General features: G+C 35.0%; 1 protein-coding gene across 7 annotated transcripts in view; it reads right to left on the bottom strand.

The window, feature by feature from the left end:
* UBR3 (ubiquitin protein ligase E3 component n-recognin 3) overlaps nt 1-18,716 on the bottom strand; it is a 229,898-nt gene that overhangs the window by 55,112 nt on the left and 156,070 nt on the right. For 4 of the 7 annotated variants that reach the window (XM_070508074.1, XM_070508078.1, XM_070508075.1 and 1 more), the window contains 3 exons: nt 12,609-12,821; nt 11,260-11,396; nt 4,733-4,818 (listed from right to left, as the gene is read on the bottom strand). In XM_070508074.1, the coding sequence (XP_070364175.1) occupies nt 4,733-4,818; nt 11,260-11,396; nt 12,609-12,821 (436 nt within the window). Of the gene's footprint in view, nt 1-4,732; nt 4,819-6,126; nt 6,259-11,259; nt 11,397-12,608; nt 12,822-18,716 lie in introns of all 7 variants that reach the window. The other 3 variants (XM_070508076.1, XM_070508079.1, XR_011502861.1) reach the window with 2 other exon arrangements.

The following is an 18,716-nucleotide window of genomic DNA, read 5'->3' as shown; positions in this document are numbered from 1 at the left end:
CATCTCTTAACAGGTCAATAGAATGTGTGTTAAGTGCTTTAAAAAAAAAAAGAGCTAAAAATGAACTTTAATCTTGTTTCTGGTCTCCTTACTCACACATCCCCAACTGGACAATGGTCGTGTTGAGGTAGTAGAAATAGTAATGTCAAGATTTACAATCTATGAAAACTTGAACATATATTGTAAAATTGAATTATTACAACAATCCTCTGGTTGCATATTATGAGGTACAGAGGTTAAAAGGCTTGCCCCTAAACCATCTGCCTACTCATAAAAAATGGAGTCAAGGGGCAATTTCCACATTTTTACATTTATTTATGTACTTTGAAGTTATAATAATTTCATAGCCAAATTTTCCTCTTTTTATATGATAATAAAGAGAATAGAATAAAAGTTGTGATTCAATCTATTTGTAGAATTCATAATTTTTAAATCTGAAAAAAGGCTTCAGTAAGCCATAGATACAGAATTTTACCACTGTTAAAAATGAGGTCAGTCTACTTAAGAGCAATTTTGTGGTCTTATTCAACAATACCTTTATGCAGCCTTGCTGCAGGATGAAATTAACATCAAAATAATTTTCTGTAACTTTGAATTTACCAAAATCCATTCTTTGAGCAAATAAAACTATTTTAAGTTGCCTACACACATCTAAGCTGGATTACTTTCTATAAATAACAAACAAAAGGGGCAGTTATTCACCGTATATATCATTTCCTGATAAGAGCATAAATCACATCACAATTAAGTTAAGGCTCCCTAAATGAAAATGTCAAAGCAAGGGTTTGCCTTAACTTCTCTGAAGAAAGTTTAATTTTTAATTAGTCTCTCTATAAAATCATGAAATCCATTTGTGATACGAGCTGTGGCTTCTCAAATTACAGTAATAAGTAGAAAGTCTCAAACTCAAAGATATGGAAAGATGCTGTTCTCCCTAAATATAAATATTTTAAAAAATGTATGCTCCAAAACTAATAATTTATCAAACGACACCTCTTCTCCAACATGCCCCTGCCGCTGGTCTCAATAATTTCTAATTGAGAAATGCACTAAGAATATCAAGGCAAAAAAGTGTTGAAAGCCTATTAACTTCACTGAAATCTATGGAGTTTCATATATACTTTCAAATCACTTGAATGAAGAAATTGAGTAATCTTAATAAAATATTATTCTTATAAAAAGTTATGCCTCTAATTTTTACATCTGCTTTGTCCTATACTGTTGTTAATCAAGTTGGTGATACTTATCAGTGTATATAACAATTTGTAACAAAAAACTCTAAATTCACCTATGTTTCAAAGTCTTGCTCGAATGCCATGTCCACCAAAAGTTTCACTGATTCTATCAGCTAGATGTGATCCCAAACCCCCAAATTTCCTAGAATTTTATCCATACCCCTTTCAGAACTTAAGACTTTCTATCTTACAATAAATTATCTCAAACTGGTCTTATCTGCTGAATACAAGGTCCTTAATGCCTGACATTCCAGTGGATAAATAGGAAGTCTATAGCTCTGACCCAGGAATCAGGACAGAACTGTGTGTGGGAGCTGATGCTGACGGCTCACACCAGGAGCAAAGGGGAGCCAGCCAGCAAACTGGTGAAAAATAAAGGAGAACCAACTGGTATCGAAGGAAGAAGGAATCAGGACTTGAGAAAATATCTAAAGAGATGGCCCAAAACAAAATTAAGATTCACAGTGAAAGGTTGGCAAAAGAAAACATACAAGATAACAGCAGGGTTTGCATGGCAGAGCCTGGAAAGATCTCAATGCCACAGTGTGCAGGAGGATGTCCTTGACTAAGCCTATGGGTGAAAGTTTTTAAAGGTTCTGCATCCTTTGAGACCCTTGAGGGCAAGAGACATGTCTTACACAACTGAATTTAGAGTCAGAAGAGCTGGGTTCAAGTGCAAGCTCTGACATTTTCCAGCTGAATGACTTGGCAAGGTAATCACTCTGAACTTCAGTTTCCTTTTCTATGAAAAAGGGATAACATCTATTTCACATGGTCATTCTAAAGATTAAATAATTTATGTGAATGTATTTTACCAACTTTAAAACTACAAATGTAAGGTATTATTAAAATACCATAGAATGTTGCTATGTGAATTAATTTTGCTCATTTTTCACTGTGGAAAATATCCAGACATAACTTTTATTTTGATCGGACACTGGTCATTTCACCTCAATACTTTAAAAATTTGTTTGAATATGTAAGTGTTGAATGGCATTGTTCCACTACAGTTTTATTTGATTTCTCAGTATAAATTTGGCCAGTAATATTTTCTGCTTTCATTGTTGTGGAAAGAATAATCTTCTCCCCCTCCCCCAACTCTGCATGTGTGTGTGTTTCTGTGTGTGTGTGTGTGTGTCCCCGTAATTATCTGTTATGCATTATTCAACTTGATCTAGACAAAATTTATAAATCTTTTCCTGACTAAACTAACCTTCACTTTCACCAAGAAGTTGTGAGAATATTAATCCAAAAGTGTGGTATTTTTAGAATGATAAAAATGAAAGTTCTCCATCATTTGTTTAATTAGTATTTTCTCACTCTTTCTGTAAAATACTATGAACGAAAAAGGGGACACTTTCAAAATGAGATATTTAAGAGGTAAGGGAGAGCAATGAACGGGAAAAGGAAAATACTGACTTATGAGGAGTCCCTAGACAAAAGATACAATTTTTGTTTATAATACCATAAAAGTTCTACTAGAAGATGAAAAAAATAAATATTTGATCTAAGATCTTATAAAACACCATCAATTTAAGTTCTGATGTTCAACTTAAATTAGATTTGAGTTAAGCTTGAGCAAATAACAGACATTAAGTTTATACACTAGCAAAAATTGGGACTTTATACAACATACAATATATTCTACATTTAAGTCTTATACAGTCGCTTTTATAAGTATTAGAATAAATAATGCAAAAGCAATTAAATAATAAATCATATGAAAACTAAAATCAAAAAACATCGCATTGTACAACCTAAATATATACAATGTTTACTTATCAATCAAAGCTCAATAAAGCTGGGAAAAAAAGAACACAATTGACAAGGAAAAAAGAAAACTAAAAACAGTATTAACTTATATTTAGGATGAACTTCATCATGACCTTTTCTACACTGGCATATTGTAATCTCTTACTCACTTAAGGGGGAAATAAAAGAAATGAAAGTAGCTATCTAATAATTTAAATTAAAATTGAGGTGGATAATTGAAGTGGCTACTGGTAGACTCTTACTACTATTTTTAGAATCTGGATAAACTCATCATTTACAAGCCTCTGGATAAATTTAAGTACCTCAGAGAGAAAAAAATGAAGTAGTTTTTTAACATAAAACAAATTCCCTACTAATTAGAAATTCCTTTATTAGAAAATGTTTTCTAATATAACAGTTTCTGGAATATTATCAGCCAATGCCAAACATCAATTAAGAATAAATTAACAAGAAAGTATAATTTATATAAGTGAAATTATAGTATCTGCTAATTCAAATAGACTAGAAGCTAAAACTCCTATATATCAACAACTTCCCCTTCAGAACATAATACTAAATCACTGGGTATAAATAGGGTTGAAATACATACATACATCAAGGGGACAATAAATACCCAGTAAAAAATAAATTCCAAAACCTTAAACTTCTAGGAAGTGAGAACCTAAAATATCAAAATCTAACACAACTAGTAAGAATTTTAAAAGTAACTCAGTTGAAATTTCACATAAGTTTGTATCTTTATGTTAGAAATTGCAAGGTGTTTTTGATCATTCCTTTGATTTGAAAGCAATCCAAAATTACATATATACTTTTAAAAATAATATACATACATTTTTGAAAAGCCAGAATTTATTGACAATTTTTAATAATTACTAATATTTTTAGCATTTAAGAAAATACTTTCATTTTTCAAAAGAATACACTATGCGTTTTAAACAATTTTTATTTCCCATACCAATCACATTAGGTAATATCTTGACTCCAGTGATTTGGGACCAATAATTAGCTGTACATGATATTAAATAATATCAATCCTAGTATTCATGTTAATTATCTAAACAATGATTAAATAGTGATAGCATCAAAATCACGCTCATGAACAATCTTCTCTAAGTTCCAAATTACACTTCTCTCAACTATATCTTTATCAATCAACCTAAATATACCCTTACAAAAAGTACTGAAGAATCATGTTCATTTTACAATATAAAGTATATTCATAAATAAAAGCAAATATCTACAATTTTAATACTTTTTAATGTGCACATCAAAGTATAGTACAAATACTTTCACTGATTAATAGCAGCTATATATAGAAATCTGTAGGCAATACAAATAGTCTTTACAAAGAGATTTTTCTTAAATATAGACAATGTAAAAATTCTTTAAAAGAATTTAAGTTTGAGAACAATTTTTTATAGCTGAGAACAATAATTGCTTTAATTTTAAACCAATGTAAATCGGATCAATTTATGACAAACTGATAAACTGACGAATGTATGACATTTATTTACTGAGTAATCATAGTAGAGAAAAAGCTAAATATTCATACGATTCTTCTAAGTACAAGATTAACCATTTAAAGCATATAATCAGTATTACAACTATTTATATGTAACATGAAAAGAATTTGAAAATACACCAAAAGATCACTTCACCTGTAAATGCTTTCAAAAATTACATAATTAGAAATGTTTAAAAATTCATCATTGTTTAATACTTACTTAAACAAGACCTTTTGCCAGCTGTGCTTGCACCACCTGAACACAAATTGCCTCCTCGATGAATTAATTCAAGTTCCAAATTGGTTCTGTAAGTAAAGCATTAAAACATATTTCAGTCATTAGACTGAAGCAATACTCTTTAAAGTTTTATTGATATGTCTGAATCAATCTAAATAATAAAGTGCTTCAACTTTATTATTGCAAAAGTATAGTTTATGCAATTCAGTAATAATTATATTTTATCTGATATTTAGAAATAAAAAGTGGAAGAGTTTATCTATCTTTACTTATATGTTCATATTTATACCTGCAAAACAGTGCACATATCACGGTGTAAGTGTTGCAAAGTCCCAATTGTTGGCAAATACTAAAAACTAGGCCTTAAGGAAAAAAACTGTAACATATTTCATAAACCTGCATACGAATCTGACAAAAGAATTTGCACTGAAACCATTAGCCACTAAGTAGGTGGTTACTGTCATAGAAAACACAAGGGCATACCAATTTTTCTATCAGAGAAATGGTTATCACTCATTGGAGCTTAGATGGCATCTAGAAATCAATATTAAGAAACAAAATCACTAACATCAAAGTGGTTATGAGCAACACATATAATTAACAGCAACCTCTTTTACACACTTCTAAAGTTTATTAAAACACATTGTGTAACTACTGACATTGCAAAACATCAGTATTGTTCATACAGATCTGAAATTATAATATATGTAGCAATTATTAGCTTACAGAATAACGATAATTAGTAAATTGACATTTCAAAAATCAAATTGATGCAGAATCTAAAGATTTACTCAAAAACAGTAACAGTAAAATAGCCAATTTTGCCAAAATAAAAAATGAAAATTCTGAGTGATAATTTAAATTGTGTGTATTTTTTACTTCAACAGTAGTAATAAACTTACACACAGCTTTATTTGCCACAACTAAAACTGAATAAAGTAATTTATATCCAAATTATGCATCTGACACTAATGGTGAGATATCCCTGTCTTAAATAAAAAGGCCAAGTTTCAAGCTTACCCTTTGTGGGTGAATTCCAGAAAGAAAAATGTCCTATTTTATTTAAAACAAAGCATTTTGAACTGGTTTGGGTTGTACTTTGAAGACAGAATGCTTTGAAAGTTATTTTCATATATTCACTTATAAATGCAAACTGTTAAAAATATTAATATTCCTAAGTCTGTACATTTGCCACCCATTTCTAAAGGAATGCTTTAATCCTCTCTACTCAGGGGGGAGAAAAAAAGCAATTTAACATTGATAATGTTCCTGCTCAGAGCTCCATCTGGTTGTTGCTGATAAGGGCATCTGTGTGACAAGGGAATTTTCCACCATTCCGGCGATTTGCATTGCTCACTGAACTTCTAAAAACCTACCAGCAAGGAAGCAGGGACAAGGATTTCATATTAGTGGACAGAAAGCGAGCGGAGACCAGCATGTGTTCCTTCATCAAGGGAATATAAATGAGATCAATACATTTTGTTTTCACAAATCTTCTGTTGCCTAATCTGTAGAAAAAAATTAATGGCTATATTCTCTTATAAAAACTAAGATTTCCTAGATAGTATTTTTAAATGAGCTAACCAGACACACAATCAGTTCTTACAAATGAATGTCAGAACCAGAACGTCGACTTCTATTTCAGCATAATTTTCAAAAATATTCATCAAAATATAACAACAATTCTTTTTATTCAATCATCAAATAAGATTCTTTAAAGGATGACAAACCTGTTACCAGGAATGTGATTTTTAAAAATACTTGAAAGAAAACTACTAAATGTAATAAATTATTTCAGATCTTGGTTAGAACATCTCCTGCACAACATTCCTTCTGAGTTAAAAAAACAAAAACAACCCATCCAAAGGGTTAGTATCAAGTAATAATATCTAGGACTTCAAAGATCAATATGTCAGAGGCCCTAACTATCAGCTTTTCCTTGTTTCATTTGCATCAAAATCGGCCCTTTAATTTGAGTCTTGCTAGAGAAAAGAACACACAAATGCATCATGTTCCCCATGTCTGATCTTCCCTCACTGTTGAAAATCATAGTAGTCTTCTGCCTTTCTGAATGGATGATGTAAATATAAAGATGTGCTGGGAGCAGTTTTCTGAGCCTTTTTGTTCTCAGAGAAAAGCAGACTCTGCCTTCTATATTTTCTAAGACAAATACATTCAAAGTAGAAGGAAAAAAAAGAGAAAATTTCTACATTTGAAAGAATGAGAAAAGATTTCTTAAACCCTATCATGGTGGCCACCTAGATTATACCCATATAACAGCTCTTTCAACTATGCTACAGCTTCTTTTTACATGACCAAAGTCTACTTTCCCTTCTATACCCATTTTGGCACTACTATTTTTAGAGCTATAATTTGAAAAGCAAATATGTATACACACACGCACACACACAAGGAAATAAACACACACTGGTAGAGTGCGGGTTCAGTGCCTGAGCCTACCACCTTTACTTGTTGAGCAAGCTACTCAACTTCTCAGAGAAAAAAACATCTTCATCCATACCACAGCCTATATTATACAAGACTGAGCTCAAGCTCTGATTCCCGCAGGAGTCAGGGAGAATGAACTCCCTTTTCCTTGGCAGGAAAGAAGAACTTCCACATACTTTAAATTTCAATTTTCTCATCTTCCCTTTTAAAGTTCTTCAGAACTTTCTCAATGTGATTTTTTTAAACAAACTATATTCTGTTTTATACAGATTGATGTATATATTAGTTTTGTCTCTACAACTAAATTGTAAATTCTTGGAGAGCAGGGCCCATTTCAGATACAGCTTCTAAATCCTTCATGGCACCTAGCAAAGCGCTCAAAAATTTTTAGGAACTGACAATCTTTTTGTTTTGATATGTAACAATGATGAGATTCTCTTCAGTTCCTGCAGTTTATTCCCTTTCTTTTGCTGATCCTTCCTTCTATTCCCTTAAACCCAGCAGTGAACTCAAAAACAGGGAGGTGGAGGGAGATTATTTGCTTTATAAAATAATTTTTTAGTTTAAAAATATTCATAATTTGGTATTTTAGCAAACATTCCTTTTGCTTCAAACATAATTAGCTTATAAAGTTTAAACTTATAAAGCAACTAACGTATAGAGGAAGGTTCATCGACTCTACTGAGTAGTGTACCCACTTGTGATTTAGAGATGTCCCTCCAACTGCATCTCAGTTACTCATGCTTCACCTTCTTTCCATTTCCACGTTTCTCACTATAAACCAAGTACTACTCACCAATACCTCTAGGTTGTATGTAACCTGGGTCCAAAATCCTTGGAAAAAGTTACTAAAATTAGTGTCACTCCTTGTTTCAATAATGAAATGATGAATTGGTATTAAGTGAAGAAAGACTTCTTCCCCTAAATTAACTTTCCATAATCCATCTGAATGACTGATATTTGCAACAGAATTTTTTTGGGAAATACATTAAAACTTGAATATAGTGATTTTGCTTAATTTTAATGCAACAAAAAGATATCATTCCAACAATTTCTCCTCTGCTGCCCTCAGAAAATCCTCCAAGGCTTCACCACGCAAATAAAATGAAAAACAAAGTGATACACATTGTCCTACAAAAAAAAAAAAAAGCTCTAAAACAATTATTAAAGGAAACAGCTTTATAGGCTAGTTACCCACTAGAAATATTTTGTTTCTAAGCAAAACCTTTAAGCTCCCCCAAAGAGCAAACATAATTACTTCCTTCAGCTGGGAGAAATTCAGCTCTGGGAAACTAGGATTGTATTCCATTCAAATTACTAATGTCAAATACAAATAAATTTGCACATTCTAATGAATTATACATTTAAGAATCACAACATTGAATTCAAAAGTTAAATAATTCAAATTAAGTTTATTTCTATATATTTTACTTAAATATTTAAGCACTTTAAATATTGCCATATATTTTAATGACTACCTTTTAGGCATAAAAATCATACTCTGTAATAATAAGTATTTATGAAATAAGGTTATATACTGGGCATAAGATAATTGTAAGGTCCTAGCTTCCTACCTTGAGAAAACTACATCCTATTTAAATAGGAAACAACATACTTTTTTCCTTCATGTTTTTATTAATTTTTGAGTCAGTTTGTTTTCTTTTTAATGACTAAGTAAAACTTACAGAAAGCATGCAATCTCACTCTGAGAATTTTGCAATGGCCCAGGTACTTTTAACCAAAGGATAATGTGGTTTTTAAGGGTTATATACTTTCACTTTCATCAACATTATCTTGCTGCTTCAGAGTTTATCATTAGGGATTAGAGAAGGATGGGAGGAGGGCAGAGCATATTTTCTGTTTCTCTATGTATGCTCTTAGTAAATAACATTTGACATCTGTCTCTTCTTTACAAAAAGAAAAACCAAATTACGTTTATCCAAAAAGTTTTCCATTTTCATAGGAGTATCCCATCTCACTTATTTATTCTATAAGTTATTTATATATTTAAACCAGTAAACAGAAATCTAAAACTTCCACTAAATTTAAGTCAAATTATTTGATTTATCAGAGTACAGCAAAATTCTATGTATAAATCATCCCCATTCAACCAGGATTCTCTTATAAAGTCAACCCTAATAAAATCAAAGACATAAATATATAAGCAACATAAATATACGCATGTGTGTGCATGTGTATAACTGAATTGGTCTAAGTTCATCCCTTCTACAATCTTCTACAACATTACTATCACGATATTGTACAGAAGTTTTGTAAAACTTGAAACTTTGGCAAAATTAAATTATATTCAATTTAGTTTTCACATAAAGTATATTCTACTGCAAATATGGAACAACTGGCAACTCTCCAGAAACAAAATTTTAAATTAACTGTTATATCTTTCCCCCAAAGCATTCTGGATAAATAACAGAAATAGTCTAGGAAGGTACAGACTAGAAAGTTACTTCCCAATCCATTAGGTTCTTTTACATCAATCCAGGTCCAGCAATTGCAGTCTCAGACCAAAGACTAATGTTTCCTTATCTTAAGCTCTAACATGCTCGCTGCAACTTTCTATCTGGCTCTTTTTCTGTTCTAAACACTACATATAATTCATTTACTCTTTTGCTATGCTCTGCTCCAGGAACAGGGCAGAGAATGGCCATAATGAACTGCATGCATGTACATATACATATACCTATGAAAGTTGAACATAGGAAAGGAAAAGGAGACTAGTAATTGAAAGAACACTAGAACTTGACTCAAGAGGTCTGAGTTCTAGCCCTACTCTGCCACTAATGTGCATGTCTTCAAGTCACATTATGTCTCAAAATCTTATCTATTACAATACTATTTGGATAAAATACTAAGCATGCTTCTAGAAATATCCAGGGGTCTACAGTACTAGTTCTGGTAGAATGTGTTTTTGTTGTTGCTGCTATGGAGTCAATTCGAACTCCTAGCGACCCTATGCACAGCAGAGCAGAACCCTGCCTGGTCTTTTTTTTCCATCTTCGCACCTTCTGGCACTATGGCAGACAATGCTCTGCTGCTATTCACAGGGTTTTCATAGCCAATTTTTTCAGAAGTGGGTGATCAGGTCCTTCTTCCTAGTTTGCCTTAGTTTGGAAGCTCTGCTGAAACCCGTCCACCATGGGTGACATTTGTTGGTATTTGAAATACTGGCAGCCTAGCTTTCAGCATCACAGCAACAGGCAGCTACTATAGTACGACAACCGACAGACAGGTGGTGTGGTTCCCTGACCAGGAAACAACCAGGGCAGCAGCAGTGAGAGTGCTGAGTCTTAACCACTAGACCACCAGGGCTGGCCAGAATGTGCTGAGAAGTTTCTAATTGTGCCTGCTTCTCCTCTAGTTACTTGTTTTATGGTTCTCCATTTTCATTCAATTAAGTTTTCTGAAGTTCCTATTTGGAACTATTCCTTAGGTATTGGACACCTACTCAGTCAATTAGACTAACCCCAGCTAATGTGTAAGATGAGAGATATTTACCTGTAACTGTTTTCTTGAGCCCCCTGCTAGCTAGTAACAGAGACTTAGAGCACGCCTGATCTCTTGCTTCCTCTCTCTTATCTGATTTTCTAAACCTTCTGTATTCTTATAGGATATTACTAGATCTTTCACAAAACAAATTCTTTTACTGTTTTTTTCTATAAATTAAAAGTGTTTAACGTATTACAATGTTTTAGTTCTCGGTATTATCACTTTTTGACAGAACTTGAACAGTGATTTCTTAAGAACCCTCATATATAATACATGCTTTGAGGTACGTATCTGTCCCAAAATGTTAATAATATACTTTCCCCACATATCCTATAATGCTTAGTGACAGTTATCCAAATATTTCATTAAAAAGAAAACTCTACAGAAAACAAAGAAAAACTACACATTTATAGCCTTCTAGGAGGTTCTAAGACTAGCTATAATTTCAATCAACATCAAAAATATGCAGCCTTAGTTCAAATAAATACAAATGACAATAAATAAAATAGAACCATTAATGATAAGTAAATATAAAACTATATATCATATATACCTACCTAGCAACAGAATACATAAAGAGAAAATCATTGTCTGGTGAGCCCGGAGTCTTGCTATAGTCTCTATATTTCTTCTGAGTGGTATTTTTTATATCTTTCATTACAGATTCCATTTCTTTACTTAAGTTGGTTTCTGACTGTAAAAAATGCAAACATACCTATAAAGTTTATTTATATTCATTTCCTCTAATAATAGTCTAACACTACAATGTTTATCATATGAACACACTGGGAAATTAAAGTTACAAAGTCAAAACAGATGTACATTAGCTATCCACTATAAATATACTTAGTGCACAAAGATAAAACAGATCAAAAAATATTTTCTCTTATTTTAGGGATCTTTTATTCTAATTCTATATTGTGATTGGTAATACTATAATCCAACCATGAATTAACCACACAAACTATATTCTAAACAAATGACTGGATATCATTAAAATAATATTTTAGAACACTTTCCATGTTTACTAAAAACCTGACCTTCATTTAAGTTCATTTTTTTCAAAGACTAATATTGATGTCCCTTACTTTCAGCAAATTTTAAACACATAAAAATTTGAATTTACAAAGAAAAAAACACATAGATTCTAAAATTAGTCTTCAACTGAGAAAATCTTTCTGAGCAGGTTTAAACTATGAATTTCTGTTTCAAAAGTCAAATATTCATATTCATCATAAATTTACTACATAAACTAGGCACAGCTGTCACTTCCCTTTGGGACCACATCATTAAATCTACAATGAAGGTGAAATATTTAAGAATTTAAATCAAATAAATTCTACTGGATAGGATAAAAGATGGGTTCACTGACACTAAAATCCCACAGTAAAACAGACTGACTTACTGATGAATGGTTCAATCAAGTATACAATATTTTCTTTCTCTAATACACATTTTATGTGTGTGTAATTAAATATTTACACACACATTTGTGTGTGTATGTGTAAATATATCTTCTTAATTCTAATATACCTGATGGGCATATTTTTTAATGATTAGATTGGGATTTATGTTGCAAGAGACATATATATAATTTGTTTGTTTGTTTGGCTTTGTTTTTAAATATTTAACATCTTAAAAGAGTCTAATCCTATCTAACTTTACAAGATTTCATGATCTGGAAGATATATATTAAAACTATGACAATTTAGACTAAGGAAAAGTATAGCCTTCGGCATAATTTGTTCTATTACTCTCATTTTTGTTTTTAATAACCACAAACAGAAGAGAAAAACCTCCAAAAGCAATTTCTACTAAATGTATAAAGGTCCAGAGTAATTTAGAAACAGAACAAAAATGAAAGCTGAAAAGCAGAGCTGAGTTAGCCAGGATATTTCTGCCTTACACTGATGCTTACTGGGAAAGCTCCCGGTCGTCCCTGTAGCTCCTCCACTTCCTTTATGAGATCTTGTATGTTTTTGTTACTAGGACGTTGCCAAAGGTTATTTTCCACATTGCTTCCAGGATAACAAGGAAGAACACTGTTAGCAAACTGCCTACAGAGAGGACACGTGAATTCTCCTTTGTCCACTGAGAAGCCCTGAAGAACCTGGTCATTCTAAAAGATGAAATAAACATACAGATGTATGATGCACATCTTTACAGAAGAAAAAATTTACACCAGTGCATTTTATAGTAAATAAATGAGCCATATAAAAAAAGACATCTCTAATAAACGTCATAAAAGCATAAAGAAAATCTCTAATTTAACTGTTGAAGCTTATCAAATCACTTCTTATGTCATGGCAATCATGCAACACTTGCCATCACCAATGAATTGCTTAAGTGAAACATTCAAATGATGTAACCAATCTGAAATGTGGATTTAAGACAAAGCATAACTCAAAAAGCAGGCCACGTTACAATGGATCACCTTCCTCTTACCCCATGCTCCTCTTTTCATAATCTGTGAGTGACTACTGGAAAGATTCTCCCAGGGTCCATGTTCTTTAATGTCCGAAAGATAGCTTTTTGAGAGTAAATTAAGCCTAAAAAATGTGCTGTGTCTTTTAAGGTGTCTAACTGCTGAACACAACTGATTGGAGTTTATGCATTGGGTTTGTTTAGGTTTAATGGATAGGGGAAAGATTTAGTTAGAGTCACTGAAGATTCTGGTACCTAGATCAGCTTTCCTCATTGCTCCAAGTCCTGCCATCCTCCTATGTAACTTCAGTATGTATGTGGACAACCAATGTTATATCTTAGTCCCACAGCTCCTTGACCTCATCAGCTCCCATGGCTTTGACCTCCACTCTACTCCAGCATCTGTAACCATGACTACATCCTTGTGTAATGACCCAAAATTGTACATATCTGAAAACTGTCAAACATCTTACATAGTGACTACAAACTCCCATCTCCTTTACTCCCTTCTTTTTCTCCCAGTTTATCACGCCTTTCCTATCCTGACTACACATCATGATTTACCAGTTCAAAAACTCTCAAATACTTCTCATTCCCCTCCATATGTCCTTCCATCATACACACCTAACAAAAACTTCATACTAAATTAATCTAACGCATGACTTCTCCAATTCTGCACTCAAACTGAGTGCTGTTCAAGAAAACTAAAATAACTTCTTGCTACAGACTGTTTCCAATCTCAACTGAGCCCTCGATACTGCCTGGCAATCTTTCTCCAACATCTTATGAAACACTCTCTCACCCAATTCCAAAGTGGTTTTTCCAAACCACCTCCCCAGCTGTCAAGTCCCTTCACCTACCCCAGCCCTGCCTCCTTTACTCTAGGAACATAAAGTTACACCTCCTGGCTCAGAAAAAAAGACAGTCATGGCAGCTCCTTCAGCTTCCTGCCTTCTCCCATCCAAAATATCTAATTAAGAAGTCCCATCAGTCCTTCCATCCACTTTCTTCCTTCTACCACTTTGCTAATATCTCCTAACTAGTCTCCCAACTAAACTGTTGCTACCTAATGTAATACTCTTACTCCCAATCAAAATCTTTCAGAGATCACCATCATCCCCCACCTTGATTCCTTCCTCCCCACCATGCTCCACACGCAATCTCTCACAAGTCCAGAAGACCCTTCTTCTGAATCTATTTCAGATCTCTAACTTCTTCTCCATCTCCACTGCCATCACTAAGCCCAAGCCACTATCATCTCTTACCTCCTAAATAACATCATCCCATTCTTTCTTACTTTCTTGCAATCCCACAACAATCCCTTAAAATCTACACAACTGCCACAATGACCTTTCTGAACATGTCACACATCTTTGCTTAAGACTCTTTAATGGTTTTAATGGACTAATCTGTCTCAAGTCCAAATTCCCCATAAGGCCCTTTATGATATGACCCCTAATTACTTCTCCAGTCTTATCTCTGATCATTCAAGCACCTTACTTCATCAAATGTTCTGGCATTTGGCAGATGCTCCAATAAGACCCTGCATATACCTCATAACACTTAGCACATTTACTGCAACTGTTTATTTATTTCTCCATCTCACGCAATGCACAATAAACTCCTTGAGGAAAGGAACCGTGCCTTATTCACTGTTGTGTCCTCAACGTCTATCACAGTATCTGGAACACTGTAGCACTGAAAATATATTTGTTGAAAGAATGACCAAATACACAAGTATAAAAATTGTATAATGTGTTTAAGGAACTATTAATTAGCCTATTAACGCTGAATTGATGGAAGATAAAGCTAAAGCAACAGGTGAGCCCAGATCATGGAATGCCTTGAATACCATTCTGAAAAGAATGAACTTTACCCCACCAGGAAAAAGTCAGTAAAGGATTTTTAAGCCAATAATATATGTGATCAGATTTACATTTTAGAAGGATCGATATAGTAAATAAACTAGACTTGGAGTAAGGAAATTGATAAGAAAGAAACTGCAGTAGTCAAGATGAGAGATGAAGGCATACAGAAAGAAGTAGAAGTGAGAATAATAAAGGCAGAACATATTAAAGTGAGATTTAGGAGACGGACTCAACAGAATTTAGGAAGTGACTGGATGTGAGAGTAAGGAAAAGGAAGAGAGAGAGATCCGCCACTTCTGAGTTAGGAATTTGGGAATAGAGAGTAGACGATGCTTTCATGTTGAGCCGAGAGAAAGGGAAAGACTGCAGCTACAGGGGAATGCAAGGTCAAGGGAAGGAATTTTGAATGGCAGATACTTGAGCATCTTTAAGAACTGAAAAGAAGGAACAGAACAGGCAGAAAAACTGAAGATACAGAAGAAAAAGAGGTTATTTACTGACAGATCAAGGCCCCTGAGGTGATGGGAGAAAAAGAATACTAGAGTACAGCTGCAAAAATTATTTCTAAACAAGAGGAATACTCCCTCAAAAACTAGAAAATGATCAAAGACAGTTGTAAGAATTGATAAGTAATATCTACAGTCCACAACCCTAGTCTAAACCACTATTATAGGAAACCAAAAATCTGTGGGACTACCAGTTCACTTAGTTGTATGATTTTTCTAGCAAGGTCAGCTGTCTGGGTCTAAAATTAAATGACTGGTATTGGGGCCGGCCCTGTGGCACAGCAGGTGAGTTTGGTGTGCTCTGCTTTGGCAGCCCAGGTTCACGGGTTCGGATCCCAGGTGAGAACCTACACCACTCGTCAGTCATGCTGAGACAGCGACCCACATACAATACAGAGGAAGACTAACACAGATATTAGCTCAGGGCTAATCTTCCTCAAGCAAAAAAAGAGAAAGATCGGCAATGGATATTAGGCCAAGGGTGAATCTTCCTCACCAAAAAGAAAGACTGGTATTAAAAGTAGAATGGGCATAGTACAAGAAGGTGCGGCTAGGAAGTGCTAATGCACAAGGAAAAATGCTAAGGGGTTAAAGGATTAGCGATCTTAACATCAGAAGCAAAACACACTAATGAGAATGAAAATAAGAGAATATGAAGAATAATCATATAAAAGAGATGATATGATAGGATATTAAAGCTACTATTTCAGAGTTAGAGGAGCAATGTCTAAAATTACAGCCACAGAAGTCAGTTGCTGATGCGAAGTAAAGAAATTAAATCCCTGGAGATCTCGTTCAGATGGTGGTATAAGCAGACTGAAAACTGAAAACTGGATAAAAAGAAGCCCCACAATAAGGAACAGTCCTGACTGAGGTGGAAGAGGGAGAAATTCCTTCTGGAGAGAAAGAAGCCACCTTCGCGAGCTGCGGACCTTCACAGCTGGCCAGGCAGGAGCCACCCTAAGGTATGCAGCCCTCCCTGGAGAACTGGGGACCTTAGGAGGGGGACATTACCACTATAAGCATCCTTCAGACTCAGCACAACTGAGATGAGTGTCCTAATATTTGGCTTCCCTGGCTATTAACTGCAACAGGGATAACCCCAGAAAAGCTATCAGACGAAAGTTGAAAATACCCAGCTCCTAAAGGGCCCATGCACAAATTCACCCATCTCAGAGAGCAACCTAAAATCACCAGAAAGAAGGTTCTTTTCCTCTGGTGAAAAGAGACTCACCTGGTAGGTTCTGGGTGCATCTCAGTGAGAGGTGAGACCTCTTCAGAGACTGAGACACTGGTGGCGGCCATTGTTGTGACCTAGTACTGGCAGACACAATTGAAGTTCTTCCCCTAGCCTGAGAGCCCAGGGGTCTCCACACCCACTAGAGTGAAGATTTAATCCAGTTTAGCCAGGGTAGCCAGCGCCCTAGGGACCAGCCACACCAAACAGCAAGCCCTCAGGCTACTTGTTGGCCTGCCAAGACTGGGTGCATTGATGTTTTGCAGCCAGGCGAGTGTGTCTGCCTCTGTGGGGCAGGGCCTGTGTGAGGACTAGGTGAACTGTGTGGGGCATTGGTGGAGAGGTGGGGGCCTCTGCAGTGGGGCAACTGGGTATACTCCAGGGGGTTGGGAAGCGTGAATAGACCAGGGCTGTGTTGACAGTGTGTGTGGACCTGTGGGGGTGGGACTTATCAGTAGTAGAAGACCTGTGCTTCATAAATAGCCACAAAGAGGATCAGGGCACCACCTTCCAAAGCCTGAAACAACTGGGTGCTCCCATGCCTAGGGCCAGCCTCAGTCAGCTGCAATCCTAAGAGAGCTGACAACAGCCTTGCAGGCCTGAGGCCTACAGCAATTGTAAACCCCTGAGCCTAGCAACGAGCAACACTGGGTACCTATTCAATTATCAGGAAAACTGCCACAGGAGTGGGCTGTTAGACCTTGTAGCCAATGGTGCTGGGGTTCCCCAAACCCAATATACAAACAGCTGGCCAGGGAGGGAAAGACTAGACTTCCTGGGTACCTGCAGTAAGAGCAACCCTGCCACAGCAGAAGGACACAAGTAGCCCACACAGGGGTCACTCGTGGATCATCTGAACTGGTGACAAGAGGGAAGCACACCGCTGGGCCTCAAAAGGCATCTCTTACATAAGGTCACTTCTCCAAGATCAGGAGACATGGCTAACTCACCTAATAGACAGATATAAGCAAAGAGAAAGAGGCATAATGAGGAGGCAAAGGGATACATTTCAAGCAAGGGAACAGGACAAAACCCCAGAAAAAGAACTACATGAAATAGAAATAAGTGACTTACCTGACAAAGAGTTCAAACAAAAACTCATAAGGATACTCACTGATATTGGGAGAAGACTGGATGAACACAGTGAGAACAAAGAATTGGAAAATATAAAAAAGAACCAATGAGAAATGAATAATACAATATTGGAAATGAAAAATTCACTAGAGGGACTCAATAGGAGAGTAGATGATACAGAAGAATGGATCAGTGAGCTGAAAGAAAGGCTAGAGGAAATCACCCAAGGTGAACAGATAAAAGAAAAAAGAATTAGACAGAATGAGAACAGTCTAAGGGAAATCTGGGACAATATCAAGTGCACTAACATTCGTATTATAGGCGTCCCAGAAGGAGAAGAGAGAGACAAAAGACAGAGAATCCATTTGAAGAAATAATAGCTGAAAACTTTCCTAACCTAAGGAAGGAAACAGACATCCAAGTAGAGGAAGCACAGAGAGCACCAAACAAGATGAACACCAAAATGCCCACACAGAGACACATTATAATTGAAACATCCAAAATTAAAGATAAAGAGAGAATCCTAAGAGCGGCAAGAGAAAGGCAACAAGTGACATACAAAGGAAAGCACATAAGGCTATCGGTGGACTTCTCAGCCAAAACCCGACAGGCTAGAAGAGAGTGGCACAACATATTTAAAGTGCCAAAAGGAAAAAACCTACAGCCAAGAATACTTTATCCAGCAAGGTTATCATTCAAAATGGAAGGAGAGATAAAGAGCTTCCCAGAGAAGCAAAAATTAAAGTTTATCACCAAGAAACCAGTTATACAAGAAATGCTAAAGGGACTTATTTAAGTGGGAAAGAGAAGACCACAAATAGGAATAAGAAAATTACCTAAAAAAAACAAGCAATAAAATCCCTGGTAAAGGCAAAAATACAGTAAAGGTAGCAGATCAACCACCT

This window comes from Equus asinus, chromosome 4, assembly GCF_041296235.1.
Source record: "Equus asinus isolate D_3611 breed Donkey chromosome 4, EquAss-T2T_v2, whole genome shotgun sequence".
Classification (NCBI taxonomy): domain Eukaryota; kingdom Metazoa; phylum Chordata; class Mammalia; order Perissodactyla; family Equidae; genus Equus; species Equus asinus.
This window is presented reverse-complemented; position numbering and strand designations above follow the sequence as displayed.